The 22,156-nt window shown below is 34.9% G+C and overlaps 2 protein-coding genes across 2 annotated transcripts in view; both read right to left on the bottom strand.

Moving 5' to 3' along the window:
* The window catches only part of il15 (interleukin 15), a 23,956-nt gene extending 23,445 nt beyond the window's left edge, over positions 1 to 511 (bottom strand). The window contains exon 1 of the mRNA XM_056456461.1: positions 221 to 511. Coding sequence (XP_056312436.1) covers positions 221 to 295 — 75 coding nt within the window. The 5' untranslated portion in view covers positions 296 to 511. The remainder of the gene's footprint in view (positions 1 to 220) is intronic.
* Positions 512 to 8,373: 7,862 nt separating this feature from the next.
* Positions 8,374 to 19,614, bottom strand: znf330 (zinc finger protein 330). Its single transcript, XM_056456460.1, has 10 exons — positions 19,513 to 19,614; positions 19,185 to 19,311; positions 18,061 to 18,080; positions 17,904 to 17,974; positions 16,914 to 16,990; positions 15,631 to 15,757; positions 13,354 to 13,458; positions 12,273 to 12,319; positions 12,063 to 12,180; positions 8,374 to 9,309 (listed from the first exon to the last, which is right to left on the bottom strand). The coding sequence occupies exons 2-10, from the start codon at positions 19,302 to 19,304 to the stop codon at positions 9,029 to 9,031; spliced, it is 966 nt and encodes a 321-aa protein (XP_056312435.1). The 5' UTR covers positions 19,305 to 19,311; positions 19,513 to 19,614; the 3' UTR covers positions 8,374 to 9,028.
* Positions 19,615 to 22,156: the final 2,542 nt, after the last annotated feature.

Here is a 22,156-nt window from a genome sequence, read left to right as displayed (position 1 = left end):
ATACGCAAAGTATATGCATTTTAAACACAACATGTTGGCTTTTTGCTGTTTAAACATGCCTTGTTCAAATATACAGTACAGTTGTTTGTCATCTTATAGCTCGTGCATGATTACAACAGTGATAAATATAGCTCTTTAGTCTTTCTTTTATTCAATGCACGTTCAACAGTGAGATTAATGAGACGAGAGAGCAGCAGTGAGTGTGCATTTATTTCCCTACCATTGACTTTAGTTTGGGCGGCTTATTAATCCACAATCCTGCGATGAAGACGAGAAAGAGGGTCACTGAAATCATCGAAGCGAGATTGTTGGTAGGCCAACCACAACAGCGTGAAGTTCACATGTTCTCGTTGTACAAAAGTCCTTGAAGCGTGTCATGGAGGTTGTATATATGATCACTGCTATTAATCCATATGTGTGCACTGAAGGCTTCTTCCTCTGTTGCTCCGAATACGCAGATCAGATATCTACAGAAAACAATCCCTCACACACACGGACACACACACACGGACACACACCGCCCACAGCCTGGAGCTTTCACTTTGACGCGCGTAATGTGTAGTAACTCGGCAATATGTTGTTTTGGGCTGCCAAACTCACTGTAATGAATAAAAACGTCGACATAAATGTAAGTGAAGCGTGGCTGTTGAAGCAGGGACATAGGTTATAAGTCCACTGACGTGACGAGAGCTCGAGATAAGATTATTTAATAACTTATGATAAAATCGTTAAGAAATAAGCATTTTGAAGATAATTACTCGATTTAAAAAAAATAAAGAAATGCCAATTATACTTGGACACATATTAAAATATTGTAGAGTCTTTATGGATCATCTTGACATTTGTAAAAGGCGTATATTTTGGATAGAGCGGTTTGCAGTACTCAACTGCGGTCACGCTATCTGCGGTTCCGAGAGACACGGTCACGCTATCTGTGCTTTAAATTGTAATGCGCGTCTACTCTGTGTTTTGCGGTAGATTAAAGACGCGTGTGTTTAATGCGCTGCAGTTTTATAATCTTGTTTCACTTTTATTCGCGTAAATTAATTCAAATGAGGGATAATCAAAAATCGTCACTTTTGTTCATATTTGGGTATATAATAATCAGGAATGTGCATGTAGGCTATGCTACTATTCCTTTGTTTTGCTGTAAATGTGTTTTATTTGCGAGTTTAAAACAAAATTAATAGTATTATAAGTCATTACCCGGCTGTTATGATCATTCACATTTCTTTTCATATTCACAACTTATTATTTAGGTGTTTACTGTGCAATTATGACTGTTTTATTGGATTATTTGTGTTTTTTTTGTTAATATTTTCCCCGTTTTCATGTGGAATGTTGCTAAATTAATGAAAAAACTATTTTTTTTTGTACGAATGTTAATTTTCCCTACTTCAATCACATTTAAATAATAACATACCAAAATCATGTGAAATACTGACTTTTTACTGAAGAGGCATATTAGAAAAATCATAAAAAAATAAAATCAAATTGTTTTCTGCCAACTCCACCAGATTATTATTCTACATATCCTGATGTACCACTGTACCCACTTTTCATATCATATTACTGTTGTATATTTTAATAATAGAGTGCTAAAATCATGGAAAATAGTGTTTTTTTAACTGAAGAGTCAAATTAGAAAAGTCATAAAAAAATTAAATCAAATTGTTTTCTACCAACTCCACCAGATTATTATTCTACATGTCCTGATGTACCACTGTGTCCACTTTTCATATCATATTACTGTTGCATATTTTAATAATAGCGCGCTAAAATCATGGAAAATATTGTTTTTACTGAAGAGTCATATTAGAAAATTCATAAACAAAAATAAAATCTAATTGTTTTCTGCTATCTCCACCAGATTACTGTTCTACATAAGTATTAAATTGTTCTTTATTACTTTGCACTACATAAACCTCCAATTATGAAGTAAAAAAGGGGGGAGGTGATAACAAATCAACCAGGCAGGTTTCTTAAAGAAACAGGACCCTTAATGACCGGGTGAAAACGTGAATAGTCATAACAGCCGGGTAATGACTTATAATACTATTAAATTTGTTTTAAACTCGCAAATAAAACATAATTACAGCAAAACAAAGGAATAGTAGCATAGCCTACATGCACATTCCTGATTATTATATACCCAAATATGAACAAAAGTGACGATTTTTGATTATCCCTCATTTGAATTAATTTACGCGAATAAAAGTGAAACAAGATTATAAAACTGCAGCGCATTAAACACACGCGTCTTTAATCTACCGCAAAACACAGAGTAGACGCGCATTACAATTTAAAGCACCGATAGTGACCGTGTCTCTCGGAACCGCAGATGGACTGACCGCAGTCCTCAGGGCGCTCCCATGTTGATGTTACGCGACTAGCGGTGACATTTGCTACTATTAAGCCAATTTATTTATTTATTAACACAGTATACATGCTGAAATTATTTTATATATATATATATATTTATATATATATATATATATATATATATATATATATATATTCATTCAACTACCCCTTCCCCTACGATATCTTTAAACTGGGGTATTGTACAAGTAGACGTTAACAGAAACACAAACTTACAGTATCAAGAATGAGAGATCAAAAGAATACAATTATACAAAACGAGGCAGTCATTTTGGGTCCTCTAATGTATTTATTGTAATGAGTAATCATCATTACCTAATTTGCAAAACTTTCTTTGTGACTTTAATTACAATTTAATGTTTACAGTAAGTGTAAAAACCTGAAAATTTTGAAAAGGACTTCGCAAATATCATCTTATTTGATCATTTTGCCTTTATACTTTGCTTTTATTAATAATAATTATTAATTTTCTTATTTAATTTTCATTGTTTGCCTGTTTTACTATTGCACTTGATGTCATCCAGCGTAATTTTTAGTAGCATGATTGTAAAACACACAAAATAAGCGTGCTATTTTTTAAAACTTATAATCTTTCAGAGACATGTCCAGCATATAATAAGTCAAATACTAAGCCATATAATTATCCACAAAATAATTATTATATATAAAATAACAAATTAACAAACAGTATAAACATAAACGGTATAGGGGTTTAAATTAAAGCGTACTAGTTAAACAAGTAATTATTAAGGCTTCTGTAAAGAAGGTCGCTGGTTCGAGCCTCGGCTGGGTCAGTTGGCATTTCTGTGTGGAGTTTGCATGTTCTCTCTGCGTTCACGTGGGTTTCCTCCGGGTGCTCCGGTTTCCCCCACAGTCCAAAGACATGCGGTACAGGTGAATTGGGAAGGCTAAATTGTCCGTAGTGAATGAGTGTGTATGGATGTTTCCCAGTGATGGGTTGCGGCTGGAAGGGCATCCGCTGCGTAAAACATGTGCTGGAACAGTTGGCGGTTCATTCCGCTGTGGCGACCCCAGATTAATAAAGTGACTAAGCTGAAAAGAAAATGAATAAATGAATTAACTTTTCCCGTGGGCGTCAGTGGGAGTACAGGAGGGTTTCTTTTTAAGTAGAGACCATCATCTCCACCGTTTTGAGCGTGTCCCACTCCATCTGCACTATAAAGCCAACCGCTCCACCTCCTGTCTGTATGTAGACTCGTCACCATTCCAGATGAGGCCGATAACAGTAGTGTGATCTGCAAACTTCAGGAGCGTGATGGAGGGGTCTTTTGCGGTGCAGTCATTGGTGTACAGGAAGAAAGGCAGTGGGGAGAGAATACATCCCTGGGGGGCACCGGTGCTGATGGTGCGGCTGTCAGATGTGATTTTGCCCATTCTGACTAGCTGTTGTCTATCTGTCAGGAAGCTGGTGATGCATTGACAGACAGAGCTAGGAACAGAGAGCTGGGTCACTTTGTACTCGAGCAGTGATTGGACGATGGTGTTAAAGGCAGAACTGAAGAGAGATGGCTGGAGGTGTTGATTGCTGTGTAGAGAGATGGTCAGGACAGGTGTGGGGTGTCTGGTCGGGGGTCACAATCTATAGTAGAACACATTTAGCTCGTTTGCAAGATGTTTACTGCTGTCGATTCTGGGGGATGGTGTCTTGTGGTTGTAGTCAGGCCTTTCCACACTGATGCAGGGTTGTTGGCAGTAAACTGGATTTCCAGCTTTTTGGCATAGCTCCTATAAATGACTTTAAATTATTTGTAAACTTTTAGAACAAATCACACCAAAATAGCACTGAAAACCTTTAAATCCATCTAAACGTCCTTTTTTCTGTAAGCTAAAGTTAAATTATTTTAATATACATCTTGATCATGTGGCATTAAATTAATAAAGTGAAAAAGAAACTAATAACAAAATGGTAAATATATGTATTTGTACTAAATGAAATTGAAGTCTTTCCATTTCTTAAATGTTAGTATATTTTTTTATTTCATATATTACTTGACTGTTCATAATTATTTTTGTAATTTACTGATTAAACATGTAGATAAATTAAATATGCACTAATCATTTATTTCCAATTTTAATAACTAAACATTAATGGCATTTTGGAGAAATAAAATTACAATTAATAAACGCTTATGCAAAGTCATCTTGTATTAGTGTTGCATTTGAACTTGAAAAGCCATTAAATTTAGTGTATATAAGTTGCCCTTCATAAATGCTACCATGTTGGCGTCACGTGACTAGTGGTGTTAAGTTACTAGTAATAATAAACGTGCACCAAAACTACTTCAGACTGCATCTAGTGTCTCAGAATGACAATGTAAATAAAATATTAGTTCCAATCAAAACAATAAACAAAATGCGTTATTCTAACTAAAACTGCAGTGTTCTATTAATAATACATTCATGTTTAGTAGTACAATGTATGACTTGAGTATTCATAATTATTAATTATGTGATTATAAATTATATCTACACTTAGCGTTTGCATTTATGATTACTTGTAAACATTTTAAATAAGTTACTATGTTGGAGAAATATGATTAAAAGTATGCAAAGACCCATCATTCTTGAAATTGACATTGGAAAAGCAGTTATGTTAATATCACATAACCAGATGTTATGCTTAATTTTTTTATAGCTACTACCATTTACCTTATAGAGGTATCAAACAAAAGTCTTGACATGCACTGTAAAAGTGCAGGCTTCTACACAATTCATTGATAGTCACAACTCAAATCAATTAATTTAACTTAAATTAAGTGGAGGATTGAACACAAAATAATTACGTTGTCCCACCCCAAAAACAAAATCTCAAGAATTGTGTTGTTTCAGCTCATTTTAAATAAGTAGTTTAAACATACAGCAATTTTTTTGAGTGTAGTGTATCATTACAAATGTTGTTTGGCTCTCTAACAGTATTAAGTATCTGCTAAATGCATAAATGTAGCAGATTTAGCCAATACTAACAACACCATTATAAGACCTACACTAAACTATAGATGTGATTACAATATCAAGCAGGGTAGCGAAGTGGGTAGCACGTTCGCCTCACAGCAAGAAGATCGCTGGTTCAAGCCTCGGCTGGGTCAGTTGGCATTTTTGTGTGGAGTTTGCATGTTCTCCCTGCGTTCGTGTGGTTTCCTCCGGTTTCCCCCACAAGTCCAAAGACATGTAGTACAGGTGAATTGGGTATGCTAAAATTAATAGTGTATGAGCGTGTGTATGGATGTTTCCCATTGATGGGTTGCAGCTGAAAGGGCATCCGCTACATAAAAAAACATATGCTTCATTACGGCACCGATACCTTTTGAACCGGTATGCACCGGACCGAATCAGCATATAAATTTCATTGCCTAATTCCGGTGCCACTGGTGCTGCGACAAGAACGTAAAGCAAGTCACGCACCAGAAGCGCTGCACTTTAGAATTCGCAATTCGGCGGCCGTCCGCAGGCGCCCAGCCATATTTCATATTTCTGCCGCGCCACAGAGCGCCATCTGAATAGTTTCATTTTAAATAACATGCGAATGTGTGCATCTGGTGTGTAATGCTATCAACTGTCATGTTCACGCCGTGCCACGGCTCTGAGCGGCGCATCTGGTGTGTGACGCCCTTAAGCATCAAGAGGTGCATCAAAGACACACATAAGTACTCGTTGTGTCACACCATCTCTAAATATTTAATTCTAAATATTTCATTTTAAACAGCTTTGAGGGATACGGAGGTCAATGATGTCAGGAGTTTGCTCTTGTTTCTTATAGAAGGCAAAGCGCGCAGTACGGCGCATACGGTGAGCGACTCTCTTCATCAACACGTATGATTGCGTTCATCTAATTTGCTTAAACTGAGCATTCTAAATTATGGCTAATTTTTACAAGCAAGGATTCTGACACACCAACATGCAGCAGATGCTTTACAAAAGTTGCATGTAAGGGGGAAAACACAACAAACTGATGAAATGTGAGCGCTCATGGAATCAACTTAAAGCTGAGGAACGGACTGTCTTTGACAGCTTGTGACATCATCTGGCACTGTCAGCGAGTACGTTTAGATGGACACTAATACTATTTCAATATGATTAAGACAATACTCTGATCAAGAGTCGACCATGTAAACAGTGATTTTTGATTATCTTAAAGGACCACAGATAGAAACTGCGGAGGAAACATTTATAGGCTGGTGACGCAGTGACGTTAATGGATCTATGTGCTGTAACATTTAACTAGGAATCATGGATGTAACATTCAAAAAGCAACTCATGTTAACACCTGAATCATATTATTGTCTTAAGATTAAGGCAAATCATTAGATCACTGATGTCTATGTAAAAGTAGTCACAAGCCCCAAACCCAGAAAAAAAGCTGTTCCCTGATTTTGATGACAAAAGAAATTTTTTAATGCAATTCAAATATATATAATATGAATATTGATGTTTACTTTAAACTTATTATAAGTATATATTTATATTGTTCAATTATAATGATAAAAATATATATTTTTTGCAGAATAATTGTGTGTCTAAAGTATCGGTTCAGGCACGTTTTTGGCACAAGTATCGTTTTAAAAAGTATCGATTTAGCACTGCTATTGAAATAACCCCAAACGATACCAACCCTAATGCTGGATAAGTTGGCGGTTCATTCTGCTGTGGCAACCCCAGATTAATAAAGGGACTAAGCTGAAAAGAAAATGCGTGAATGAACAATATCAAGCAATATAAATAAACAATAGAAGCCCCTGGCAGATAAAACCATCAAAAAGAACTCATTAGAAATCTGTGTAAAAATTCAAGACGGTTTAATACACAGTGACACATGAGACTGAGGGAGAAAAACACAAGACAAACAGCTTTGTGTAATGTGACTGCAGTTAGTGTGCTTAATACTGACACCTGTTGGCGTAAATGTAAAACCATCGAGTAGAAAATGTGAGTTCATTGCAATTCTGAACATGCATTTCTACATGCATGTATATATTTGAACGTAGTTGAATGAAGCAATTTTTCATCATTTCTTGGTTTTTTTTTGCATTTTCAGATCCTTGCACGATTTAATTAATATCTTTTGAGAGTCTAGTCTGCATTTTATATTAAAGTGGAGTTGTAAAATAAGTCTCAGATGTCCCTAGAACATGTTTTCAACACAACACACCTCACACAAGCGTCTTCATAACTCTTTGAAACTGCCCCTTTTAGGCTTTGATCCCAATTATGCTGTTTTGATGACTGCTGCTTTAAATTCAAATGAGCTCTTTTTAGAAGAGGGCGGAGCTATAAATGTGTCAGCCTAGTGGCAGATTCACAACAGGACTAACGTTATCCATATTCCAGACTTCTTTCAGGGATGTAATTGTTGACCTACTTAGGCTACTCCGTATTTAACATAAGGATATTGTGTAGCCTTATAATGCGACGAAACCGCTGACAATATGAAAGATGAAATCTATTTGAATGCGTGCGGCTGTGTACACTTTTTCCGCATTCACATTTGCATGTCATGACCACATGCACTCTGTGTACATTATAAATACAGCCGCAGGACGCATATTAGGACATATAATTATTATTCTTTTTTTTTTTTTGAAGGGGGCGGGGTCTCGTCTTCCTTTTGTCCTCGGCTGATCACATGCCTGACATATATAATCCTCTTAGTTGCTGACATTATCTTCAGCAGGTCAAAACTCTAATAACAGACGGCTGCTTCTCACCCAGGGCTGTCTATGCTAATGAGGAAGAGATGGTCACTAATGGGCGGGACTTTCCCCCTCTGATGACACGCACAAAGAGAGAATGTCAATCAGAGTGTTTCTGCAGTGTTTTTAGCGAGTGTGGTTATTAAAATTACAATTAAATCATATTGACCATTAGAAGCTGTTTATATTCACTGACTGCTGCCACACTACTGTGTTTAAACCCCTTATAAAAGTGAATTAAATGCATAAAAGACCTATTTAAAAAGAAAACAAGACCACTGACTTTTAAAAAAACATTTCTTCAGATATATTTGAAATTCAAAAAGGTGTCAGAAATATCATTTCACATCTCTATATCATTAGACATTTAGTAAAAGGCCAAATATCAGACACGGTAAAGCTCGCGTTTATTTCCATGACACTAAATCTCCCTCTACACTGTAAAAAATACACAAATTAGCAGTTTTCCATATTTTGTTGTTCATGTTTTTATTTTTCCCTATTTATTTATGCGTTTGAATTGCATTATTCATATAAGGTGCTTGATCCTTCTTCAAACAACTTCTAACCTTGAAAAGTTGAAAAAAGTGAGTTTTATTAACATTTGGTATAGCATAAAGTGATATCATCTGGGTTGGTGTTGTACATTTCGCTACAAAACTTTGTAATAAACTGCCAGTTTTATTTCAATGTTAAGTATTTCTATATATTCAATGTTGACTTATTTCTCTATATATGATTTCTTATACATTATATTCATTCAAACTACTTAAATTGTCAAAAAAAGGTCACTTTGTTAAACTGTAGAGCTGAATTTTCAACATCAAGAGTCGACAGAGCAGAGATCAACATCCTTTAATGCAATTCACAACCATAAATAAACACAAATACAGAAACTGTTAATCAACAGATATTGTTTACAGTGTATATCTGACCTTCTATTGTGCTTTTCCACTTGCTCCTATACTCAGATTAGAGAGTGAATCCTGGACCTCGGCCTCCTCTTCTTCATCATCATCATCCTCTTCTTCATCCTCTTCATCATCCTCCTCCTCATCATAATCATCGTCCTCCTCCTCAATGTCATCTTCATCCAGATATCCTCCTCCTCCTCCTCCTCCAGATTCCAGATTTTTCCAGTAAGAGCTGTATCCTGATGCACCGTACCCATCATCATCATCATCTGCTCCGCTCTGACGGCCAAATTTGTGTGTTCGGGCTGCAGGAAGAATCAATCATCCGGTTAGTGCCAAACACCCGCTGCTACTATCACTGATAGAGCTGCACAATGTCTGTATTGTGCTTTTTTTGGTTTGAAACACATCGTGGAAACATTTACCAACATGTTATCACGCTGTTTAAGATGAGTAGACTGAATTTCAAGGCGTAAACCTCATTGATATGGCAGGAGTAATCAATCATACTGTTCTTGCCAAACATCTGCTGCTACTTTTAGAGTTCATACTAAGGTTATAGTAGTTTTGGATTTTTCATTAGTTTTAGTTTCTGTTTCAGTTTGACTTTTTGTATTCAAATTAAGTTAGTTTTAATTAGTTTTTAAAGAGAGATTTACTTGTTTTAATTTAGTTTCTATATTTTAAAATGGCTTAGTTTTAGTTTAGTTTTTATTAGTTTTTTTTTTTTTTTTTTAAGTAAGGATATTTGTTTGGTGTAAGATTCAAAAGAATAAATATTGTATACTAAAATACTCATACATTCTGAAACATGTATTCAGAGGACACATGAACACTATCATCTACCACTACCATCTACCCATCCTCAAACTCAAATACAACAGCCCACAAGACAGCAGCCTTACGCCTGTTTCACAACGCAAGCGAAAGCAGTGCGTGCGCAGAGCGTGCACAGTGCGTATGGAGAGCAGAAGCAGCACGCAGGCGTTTGCCTTTCACACCAGCTGCGTCTGCAGCGCGCAGCTCTTTGGCAGCTGCAGCAGAGATTCTATCTAGTTACATGTCTCTCTCTATATACAAATACACTTTTAAAAAAACTTTTCATCTGCACCAAGGCTCGCGGCTACCTCCCCCTACGCTGTTTCTTTACAAATGATATAGATCATACAGTACTGTGTGCTTCTCAAGCTCTATGAGGAGTGTCATTCATGTCTGGTGCACTCAGAAGACAATCGCCTGTGATATCATGTCATTTAGTTTTTGATTGTCAGGTTGTTGTAGGCCTAGTTATAATAATATTTACAATATAGTTATAATGATATTTATACATGGGCAAACTTGTGTTACTGTTATTATGTGTTATTAGTGTCACAGCAGGCTGTCATGTACTGTTTGTGTTCGGTTCACTGAATCACCCATTATTATAGTATTATCGGTTAACCGCTTCTCAATTTTGATCTCAGTGTAACGTTACTGTATTAATAACTGAATAAGAGTATATATTGGATTATTTAAAGTCAGAAGGGGGTATTAAGGTTGTTAAAATAAGTCGTTTATTAATAAGTGTTTACTGGAGACGCGAATCATTTCAAATGATTCAAGTCGATTTGGTGAACTAGAACTAGAAGATCCGGTAAAAAGATTCGTTCGCGATCGCGATCCAGAAATAAAACCCATTATTGGGCACAAATGTGTTAAAGTAATAGTTTTAAGTGTCTGTATTTAATGCTGTCACTGTGCTGCTGTCATGTGAACTCGTTGTTTTTGTCGCGGGAGCAACAGCGAGGATGACTGGAGGAGAACCAGCTCGTTCTGGCCAATGGCAGCAGGACTTCAGACTCTGAGGTGCCGTATGGGTCAAACACCTGAAGCGCGAATTATATTTACTTCTAAAAGGCTTACATTAAGATTATGTATTAAATACAAAGACGAAAACGAAGGAGGTTTTACTATAAATTTAGTTAGTTCCAGTTAGTTTTATATGTACACAATACAGTTTCAGTTAGTTTTTTCATTTTTATTTCAGTTAACGACAATTATTTAACATTTTAGTTTACGTTTTTACGTTCGTTTTCGTTAACTATAATACCCTTGGTTCATACACATTTTTACTACTAAAATTGCAAGACTTTCAAGCTAATTTGCCTGACCTAATGTTTTCCTGACCTAATGGCAACACTTGTACTAAAAGTTTAATCGTTTACAATCTTAACTGTTTCTTAATCATTCATTACACAAAAAAACATACAAATAAACTGATAAAAAGGGTCATTCAGTTGAAATAAAAAGTATATTAATATTCTAAAATTTCTCCATTTTACACATTTCCCTTTCAGTATTTCCTAAATTAAAACGTTCTCTAATATCATTGAATATATACATATTAAAATGTTTTATCGTCAAAATATTCTTACATCTCACAAATAGGGTTTCCTTCCCCTTCAATAAAAATGCACATGTAAAGCTAGGTTTATACTTCTGCATCAAGTGATCGGCATGACCCATGCCTTGTGTGAAGCCATGCATATATACTTCTGCGTGCGGTTTGTGTTGCTTTGTAATAACACTTCCGAAACGCTGGCTGGCAATACGTTTTTATGTGTCGAGTTACTTCACGGGTGATTTGTTTTTTCTGAATGCTACCTTAATGTACAAGTAGCTCAAACTTGCTCATTTTGAGGCAGGAGCCGGCGGACGTGCAACAATTTTAAGCATAAGGTAAACACAAAACAAAAGTTTACATCTGGAGCTCCTCCACGGGACTCCACACTTTTGAACACTCATTCCATCGGGCTTATGGGTCTCAGCACTGCCCACACTCATCACTGTTAGCAAGCCGACCAGTCACAAAGCTTGTGCTACTCGTCGTTATGTGTAGTTAAATTTTTTTGAGAGGTGCGTGTCAGCCATGGCGAGGGCTATGCTACCGTGCGAAAGCTGCGCCGGACCATACGCATGCGCTTGAGACAGAAGTATAAATCAGCCTTAAGTATTGAGAGGGCAAAAAATGAATCAAATAAGCATCCCTGATTTCTGTAGTAGTGAAGATCAGACTCACTGGACATGCTGAGATCTTTGGTCTCCTGAGTTTCATGCCCACATTTTGGGCACGGAGGAGCTTTCCCCTTCTCCTGCTTGAACACTTTACTCCGAGCGTGATCATCACAGAAACAGGCCTGGGGAAAAAAAAAAAACACACAGCATTTCAAGCTGCAGTTTCTGCAACATTTCATGTAGAAACACAATTCAGACTGATGAAAATCCTCACCTTGCACCGGAGACAAGAATGCTGACCCAGACGATTACAGGACAAACCTGAAATTGAAAAACAGGCCAAGTTACATAAGTGCTATTGATACCAGGAATGAGACGATAACCAGAATCAAGGTTTATAAACTGCTACTACTTTCCCTTCAATTGTTCCTGTGATATACAGTTGAAGTCAATTATTAGCCCCCCTGAATTATTAGGTAATTAGGCAAGTTATTGTATTACGATGGTTTGTTCTGTAGACCAGTGTTTCCCAACCCTGTTCCTGGCCCTTTTCTGACCCATTAACTTCAGGTGTTGGAGTCTCTTCTGATGTTATAAGTTGATTCAGGTGTGTTTGATTAGGGAGAGGTTGAAAATGTGTACTGTTGGTGTGCCTTCAGGAACAGGGTTGGGAAACACTGCTGTAGACTATCGAAAAAATATAGCTTAAAGGAGCTAAAAATTTTGACTTTAAAATGGATTTTAAAAAATTAAAAACTGCTTTTATTCTAGCTAAAATAAATCAAAATAAAACCAAAATAAAAATAAAATAAAATCAAAGGGGGCGAATAATTCTGACTATGTATGCTTTACTTTTTTCTATGTTGGATTTTATTTAGGGCAACAGTATCTCCAGCAGCAAATGACTATCCACATCAAATGCTGCTGTCGTCAGCCCACGATTTAACAAACATTTGAAAAACAAATAGCTTATAATCCAACATCCCAGCCTGCTGAACAGTGCAGTGGCTTTACTTTACAGCCAAAGAAAAAATAAATAAATAAAATAAATAACAAAAAAAATTATATATATATATATTTTATTTTATTTTTTTTTTACTATTTGAAACTAATGAAGACAGCAGAAGTCAATGATTTATTTGAATTGACATGTTTACTGTTACAAAATATTTCTGATGTTCTTCAATGGTGAAAAGTAGTTTTTACCCAGACATTTAAAAATAAGATACTATTTACAGCAGTAATCACAATATTTTGATATTTTGATCCAAGATTATCATCCCATCACAATGTTATTTCCACCCATGGCTAGTTGGTACAGAAGAATATTTATATAACAATAAAGTCAGACATACATTTGAAAGTCTCTGCTTCCAAGACCTGACAACTGGCCTGATGCTCGAACTGATCGTCTTCACACAGAAAGTTGTGGCAAAAAGAGCAGCGGAAAATTCGGCCTCCTGAAAAAGAGAAACCCGTCAGTTTCTCCAGCATCATAAATGCACACACTTAATCATTCTCCAGTTACAGAATCAAGCAAATGCTCCAACATTTACAGGAAATCACCTTTATTTTTAACTAAACAGCAGTTTGTTGTACTTTTAATTAATGTGGAAAAAGTTAAATCAATTACATTTCACTAAAAAAAGGTCTGCAAAAGCTTGCAATTTTTTACTTGTAAAAATAATAGTTTGGTGCAATTTAAATGTATATATTTACACAGAAGTAGAGCAGAATACTTGCATAAAACACACATAAATGATTAAATCTGCCAATAATCTGACATTTAAGTGGTTATTTTAATGATGAAAGCTTTGTAGTTTTTATTGTAGTAGTGGGCCTACAATGCTGACTAACTGAACAAATACATCCTGTTAGACATCATGACGTTCGTAATGCTGATGATTTCATGTAAACAAGATTTTAAAGCTTTCTTTATTCTGATCATTACTGCAAGTCTGTTTTTACAGTGCAGTCCTCTTTTTCAAGACGATAAACCTTTTTATCATCTAAAATGTGCTGTGACTTACTTTCCAGTGTGAATAACATATTATAATTCATCCAAGTAAGAAGTGCAGTGTGCACACTTATATACTGTATAAAACAAGACATATGTAAAGCGCATTTCACAAATCTATTCGTTTCAGTTTTGCTTTTTTTTTTTAAACCTTAAAGGTGCAGTAGCTGATTGTCTTCAGAAACATTATTGTTGTGCTGGTTGAAAGTCTCTTCACAGTCCAATAGTAATGATTAGGGCCAGACAGAATCTGCTGACATTTTTTGCTTTTTCTGCACAGAATTTTGTAAAAAAAAATCTGCGGATTTATGCGGAATGATTTTGTAAGTATTGTAACTAAAAACTTAATATGGGAAATAATAAGTAATACCTTTTTAACTTTTATTTAATGTTTACAATAGCCGCATTTCCACTATCGGGCCAGTGCGAGCCAGGGCTTTAATCGGGCCAGGCCGGGCCAATAGCCCGGGAGGTTGAGAAATGAGGTCGAAATCATGTCGCGTTTCCACTGTCGGGCTAGTTGCTCGCAGCGCGTCACGCAAACACCGCCCCCAGAACGTCCCCCGAATCAAACGTCACACAACCCGTCACACAACCCGCCCACTTCAGCGGGAACAAAAAACTCAAATTATAACCACAAACACAACCTGGCATCACTACGAGAGCTGGAAGATGGAGAACACTGAAGCGATTGCTTTTTTACTGTTTGTGGTCTGTTGGTGTAAGGCCAGACAGCGATCCCTGGATAAGGACATTCGAGTTCGGCGGCATTTACTTCAAACACAGATTTTTCTTAGTGAGTTGATCAAGCGCGATAGCAAAACAAATGTAAGGGAAGAAAGCATCTTGTCTCCTCTTTACCTGACAGGAAAACTCCGCCTTTGTACGTAACCTCGCCCCAGTTGGCCCTCCTTGGCCCAAGGTATTCAGCGGGCCGAAAAAGGCCGGACGCTGGCCCCAAAGAAGCCCCGCTTTGGCCCGATTACGCCCCGGAAGTGATAGTGGAAACGCGACTGGCCTTGGCTCGCCCTGGCTCGCTCGCTTTAGACGTGATAGTGGAAACGCGGCTAATGCAAATACAATTAGATCCACTTTATTTGGTAAACAAAGCAAGTCTTCTATATAATATATCTACTAAAAGACAGAAACTATTACTTTACAAACTGTATTGTAAATAAGTCATGAATAGTTTCATATTAGTCATTATTATTACTGAAATTTATTTAAAAACTGAATAAATATAAATTTATTCACATTTACACAAGTAAATAAACAGAATGAATGATGGGCTAAAAATCTGCAGAATTCTGACAAACATAAAATACAAGTCAATCTGCATACTAAAGCAAAAAATGTCGACCTGACCAACATAAAATAAATCATACTTAATATATGAAATGTATACATTTATAATATCTAAAAACCTTTTTCTTACTTGAATTATTGTTCTATAAAGCTGATTTGTTAGCCTATTTTACTTCTGAATGAAATAAATTGCACACCAATGTTGTTTTCTCTATCATCAATGCAATGCAAATGTGACATTTTCAGGAAATGATCATAACTATTAGTTCGGTATTAGACATGATTGTATGTGTGTGCCCACACTCTTTACCGTGTTCCCAAACGCTGCGGTCACACTCGATGCAGTCTGCGTCAGAGAGCGGACAGGAGCAGGCATGAGTACTCAAACACTTCCTCCCATGACAAACCCAGGCCTCGCAGAAATCGCATATAGCCCCCTGCGTCAACACCAACACACACAGATCCTTCTGTTCACTCTGACAAACTGAACTGTAGGACTCAATGATAACACTGCTGCATGTAAAAACAGCTCAAGTCAAAGCTGTGCTGATTGAATTATAAAAACAACAGACTGATGCCAAGAAAATCTCCTATAAACAGGAAACAGACTGTTGAACTTAACAAAAACCATTAAATACTATTTAAGCTATAGTTGCCAAAGCAGCATTTCTCATGTTTATTTAGTTTCACTTCTTGTACTCTTAGAATAATTAATAAAACAATTCAAAATAATATATATATAGCTGTCAAAAGGAGTAAATAGCATACAAAAATGATAAAACTGTACTTAATTATTATATAAATACACATACAAATATGAACATACAGTTGAAGTCAGAATTATTAGCCCTCCTTTGATTTATTTATTTATTTTTCTTTTCTTTTTTAAATATTTCCCAAATGATGTTTAACAAAGCAAGGAAAATTTCACAGTATGTCTGATAATATTTTTTCTTCAGGAGAAAGTCTTATTTGTTTTATTTTGGCTAGAATAAAAACAGTTTATAATTTTTTTTAAATCCAATTTAAGGTCAAATTTATTAACCCCTTTAAGCTATATTTTTTCTCGAATGTCTACAGAACAAACCATCATTATACAAGAACTTGCCTAATTATCCTAACCTAACCTTAATTAAGCCTTTAAATGTCACTTTAAGCTGTATAGAAGTGTCTTATAAAATATCTAGTCAAATAGTATTTACTGTCATCATGGCAAAGATAAAATAAATCAGTTATTAGAGATGAGTTATTAAAACTATAATGATTAGAAATGTATTGAATTCATCTTCTGTTAAACAGAAATTGGGGAAAAAAAATAAACAAACAGGGGCTAATAATTCAGGGGTCTAATAATTCTGACTCCGACTGTATATATTTGAGTTTATTTATATATAATTTTATCCATGTATAAAAATAATTATATTTATAATTAAAAATAAAATAGTTTATATAAATATGGAACTATGAAACCTGGAGAAAATTGATCATCTGTACTCCTATGCATCTCAAAAGCAGTGATTTCCAGTATAATGCATGTAAAAAGAAGACATTTGCTGCTATCAGTGTTTACAGTGAGGAGTGTTTCATACGTACCACCATCCCCATTCCGGTGCTGTGAACGCCGGGATGTTTTATGACGCAGTCTGAAGACTTCATACATTTAGTTTTGCCTTTGAATACAGAATCACACACAAATCAACAGAAGTGCTGCTTAAAACAAATAGACATGTGCTGCTTCTCTCAGTGTTGCCCAGGGCACCTTTTATTTCATCAGTTTAAGTTTCTAACATTTTTGAGAATTTTTATGGACACATTTAAGACGAGTTCATGAATCATATTATGAATTTGAACATCCCTGCCATTGAGTTTTTACCGCAGTCTGTGTTTTAGTTGTATTACAGTAAAAGAAACTCTAGCGGATGTACTGAATGAGTTACGGGACTTCTGAATCTAAGTGTGACATATCAGATGGTCAGAGAATGTGTAGATCAGATGTAAAAATGAAGAGGTATACAACATTAATCACTTCTTTGCCAGGGTTCACCATCGAGAAATGATCCATCCATGTCCATATATATATCAGGGTTGGGCAATGTCGACCAATTTGGCATAGTATGATGTCTAATGTGAAACATCGCGATGAACGATGGCATCGTCGTCATAAGCGGAGGTGAATTAATTATTTATGAATAATTAATTAATTCATAACTAATCAATTATTTGTAGCCTCTGAGCCACAGCACTGCTACGCTTACAGAAAAGTCTGTGCTGTTGTAATTCACTTACCCCTTAATACATTTTGGTGCGATTATAACCTGCTATTAAGAAAAAAAAACAATGACTGAATGTTTTGAATGAGGCTGTAATGTAGCCGTGGCAGGATGAATTTTGGTGTGGCGCCCCGCCATGGAAAGATTAATGTTGCAGAAACCATGATTGAGTTCTTATGGTTTGTTTTGATTTTTTCCATATGAGCAAACAAACAGAGCAAGTTACAGAAGACTAGACAGACAGAAAGATGCTGATTGTGTATTATACTGAGTGTGTGTTTGGGGGTGAGCAGGAGGAAGTGAGTATCCTCACCACACTGTGCGCACATGGGAAGTTTCTGCACCCATGAGCAGAAATAGCAGAACGCCCTGTTCTTTTGCCTCCTGACAACACAGAAAGATAAAACGTGATTATTTCTACAGTTAAATAATAAACTGGGATAATACTTAATCAGAAATACTTAAATTACCTTTGACACTTGTCACACTCCTAAAAATGGAAATCAAAACAAGGTTTGGTCAGTACATTAATATACCAAACTAACAACAACAACTTGCAGTAAAATAGAAACATGTTGCAACGTTACAATTTCAGCTTGGATGCAAATTAGGTAGAGCTTTAAAATACATTTTAAATATATATATTTAATTACTTTGGGCTTGAAAATAAAACAATAAATGTTTATAGAGAATATCTCCTTTGTTTTATACTTTTTATTTTATATAAAACGGGTCCAATATGTTTATAATGTTAACATAAAATGGTAACTACTCATGTAACAAAAAAATATATATTAATTTGCATTTTATGAGATCCTTTTTAAATTTGTTGTACATTTAATACATGTCTTACATTAAAATGAAGCACCGTTTACTCCAATTTCATATTATGGCGATGTTCAAATACTCGTATTACTAAAATTCTATATATATTAATGCACTAAAGTGGTATTGATCATAATGCACTTGCTGATTTAAAAAAATATTCCCAATTCACAGCTATGCAATGTTAAACTAATTTATATTACTTCAATTCTAAATGCATTATGCACTATAGTGATATTGATCGTAACACATATCATTTGCTGATTTAAATAAAATAAAAACATAGATAAAAACTGTAAAAACTATTAATTTTACCTCTTCTCAACAGGCTAAAGCACCAACAATCAAGAATGCATGACTATATGGTGTCATAGCTTTGCAATCAAAAGATGTCATTATAATGGAAGTCAATGGGGCAAAAACAGCCACCAACATAACAAAAGGGTAGTAAATTTGCCCAGGGTGTATTTTTTTTTCAAAATTAGTTTTTTTTTTTTCAACATATTCCAAAAACTTTTTATAAAAATGTGTCAAAATAAGATGTTTCACCATTTTATTTTTCCATTTGCTTAAACAAAGAGAAAGATGTGGACAAATTAAGATTCAAAATCACCCCAGAGTGGATAAAACATCCCCAACAGCACAAAAGGGTTAAATGATCAGCACTTTAGATATTAATTTAAAATCACTGTGTAAAGTAAAGATGATTTATTAATTTTAAAGTGTGTAACAGCCGTAATTAATCATGTGGAGGCCTGAAATGTCTCACCATGGCGGCGTTACACGGGTGTTTGGCCACATCCACAGTCTCTCTATTCGCGCGACTCTGCTTCTCCCGCTCCTTTCTGCTCTCAGCCTTCTTCCGAGCTCCAGTCTTCTTCTTGGGCATCTTTTACCTTCAATAACAGAAATGAAACGTGTTCAACTTTTACTCGATTCAATCTGAAGCACACTGTGATTCCCTGTTGCTCGGGTTAGCTGAACTCCTATGAGTGACGTAACAAACCTGTCAGTCACACGGTTGCTTTTAAAACACTAGCGCTTTGGTGTACTGTTTAACACGATATAAATGACCACGTCTGTTAAGCGAAACATACCTGAATAAAAGTTTAATCGAGGAGAAAAAGACAGGTCGCTCACAGCTGATCCCGGAGGATGTGTAGCACTAAGTGTTTCCGGGTGGAAACGTGACCACCAGGCGATGTTTGTAGTTCCGCTAATATTTGCTAAAGTTGTATTTTGAATGGACTAAATCTTTCTATGGAAAATATTTGAAACATTTTATTCAAAATATCTAGATTATATAAAAACCGGTTAAATAAGTGGATTTTGAATAGATGGAAGCTGTAGTCCCACTCCATCACATAGGAGGGCAACGCACATGTTCAGAGGTGTCCGTAACGGACTGGTTGCCAGATAATGTGTAAATCCTCATCTGCACATTGGATTATTTCAGTGAATGCTGCTCATTTTGTACTTACTAAAAGGAGGACGATGCATCGCCTTTTAATATTACTAAATCTTATGTTGATAAAACTTGTTTTACAATAAATACTAAAAGTAATAATTGAGCTATCCATACCCTTTTCCAAAGAGAAATTATTACTGTACCTTATATTCAATCTTATTGGATGTCTTTATGAAAGGGTCAATTGATTGGCTGGAAAAAAAGTGTGTCTGTTACCACAGAAATATCATGTTAGAAATAAAATTAAAGAAATATCTTATAAACTTCTCCACAGATTTTATCCAGTAAAACATTATTTCCAAAAATTTAAAAACGTAATTGATGTGAATTGTATTTTATGTCATATATATGAGACTGCTTTACACTTATTTTACTATTGTGCATACTCAGTCAACTTATAGAGTGAGATGCAAAAATGTATTAATAACAATTTTCAGTGTTCTAAATCTCTCTTATTGTTGTGGGAAAATGAACCTTTTGGCTTTACTATGTACCCTAGCCAAGAGGAAAATTTATTTAATAAATTTACTTATTTTGCTAACAAAATTTCACATTCATAAACGTGAATTTACCAATAAGAAACCGAATTTTAAGGTATTGATGACTGAATTATGCTTATATATTAGTAGTATCAGAGACTCTGTAAATAAGAAAGCCCTACGCACTTTAAAACTTTGTGACTCTACAATGTATTTATTTGATTATTACATATGTACATTCTGTATATTTGTATTTGATTTATGCTTACCCCCTGGCATGTATATTTTTGTGCTGTTAAAATGTTACAATAAAAAAATAATAAAAAATGTAAACTTACTAAAAATGAGCCAGTTAAATGATTTAAGAAATGTTTAAAACCAAATGAAATTAAATGTTATAATATTTATTATTCAATAGCCTATTGTTATATAATATTAATACATTGTGTGTGTGTGTGTGTGTGTGTGTGTGTGTGTGTGTGTGTGTGTGTGTGTGTGTGTGTGTGTGTGTGTGTTTTCCAAAAAAAAAACAATTATATATTATAAATATATATATTTACAAATTCATTCATTCGTTTTCTTTTCGGCTTAGTCCCTTTATTAATCTGGGGTTGCCACAGCAGAATGTATTTACAAATACTTTCTAAAAAAAAAAAAAAAAAAAAATATATATATATATATATATATATATATATATATATATATATATATATATATATATATATATATATATATATATATATAAAAAAATTTTTTTAACAAATGCTTTGCTTCTTAGACTTTACACACCTGAAACTTGTCTATAGCACTTATTCACTGTTGCTCTTATAGATGTGTAAATTGCTTCCTTGTCCTCATTTGTAAGTCGCTTTGGATAAAAGCGTCTGCTAAATGACTAAATGTAAATGTAAATATATATATATATATATATATATATATATATATATATATATATATATATATATATATATATATATATATATATGTGTGTGTGTGTGTGTGTGTGTGTGTGTGTGTGTGTGTGTGTGTGTGTGTGTGTGTGTGTGTGTGTACGTGTGTGTGTGTGTGTGTGTACGTGTGTGTGTGTGCATATATATATATATATATTAGCTATTTTTTGTATATTTTAAAACATTTATTGGAAAAAGCTTTACAGTAAGCTTTCATTATTAATTAATAAATATTATTATAATTAAATATATATAATTAAAAATAATGATTTATATTAATTTATTTATTACTAAAATAAACTAATTATGCACAATACTTGTACGGCATTTATTAATCATAGTTGAGTATTTAGTAATGCATAATTAACATCCAAATTCATAATTTTTAACATTAGTTAACTATGAGTTAACATGAACAATAAACAACTGCATTTTCATTAACTAAAGTTAACTAACATGAACAAATACTGTACCCAATGTATTGTTCATTGTTTGTTAATGTTAGTAAGAGCATACAACCTTGTTATAAAATGTTACCCATTTATTTATGCAAAGTCGGAGCATTTCATTCAGTCATTCATTTTCTTTTCAGCTTAGTCCCTTTATTAATTTGGGGTTGCCACAGCGGAATGAACCACCAACTTATCCAACACATGTTTTACACAGCAGATGCCCTTCCAGCCGCAACCCATCACTGGGAAACACCCCTACACTGCCATTCACACACATAAACTACAGCCAATTTAGCCTACCCAATTCCCCTATAGCGCATGTCTTTGGACTTGTGGGGGAAACCGGCGTACCCGGAGGAAACCCACATGAACAAAGGGAGAACATGCTAACT

Source organism: Danio aesculapii, chromosome 1 (assembly GCF_903798145.1).
Source record: "Danio aesculapii chromosome 1, fDanAes4.1, whole genome shotgun sequence".
NCBI lineage: Eukaryota > Metazoa > Chordata > Actinopteri > Cypriniformes > Danionidae > Danio > Danio aesculapii.
Note: the sequence above shows the minus strand (reverse complement) of the source record. Positions and strands in the feature narration are given on the sequence as shown.

What these genes read in the sequence shown, in the direction of transcription:
- znf330 (XM_056456460.1), bottom strand. Translation starts at nt 19,304, where the DNA reads ATGCCCAAGAAGAAGACTGGAGCTCGGAAGAAGGCTGAGAGCAGAAAG. An exon ending in GAGTGTGACAAGTGTCAAAG is followed by an intron (nt 17,975 to 18,060) that starts GTAATTTAAGTA and finishes CTGTGTTGTCAG; the next exon opens with GAGGCAAAAGAACAGGGCGT. An exon ending in GGAAGCAGAGACTTTCAAAT is followed by an intron (nt 12,320 to 13,353) that starts GTATGTCTGACT and finishes TTTCAATTTCAG; the next exon opens with GTTTGTCCTGTAATCGTCTG.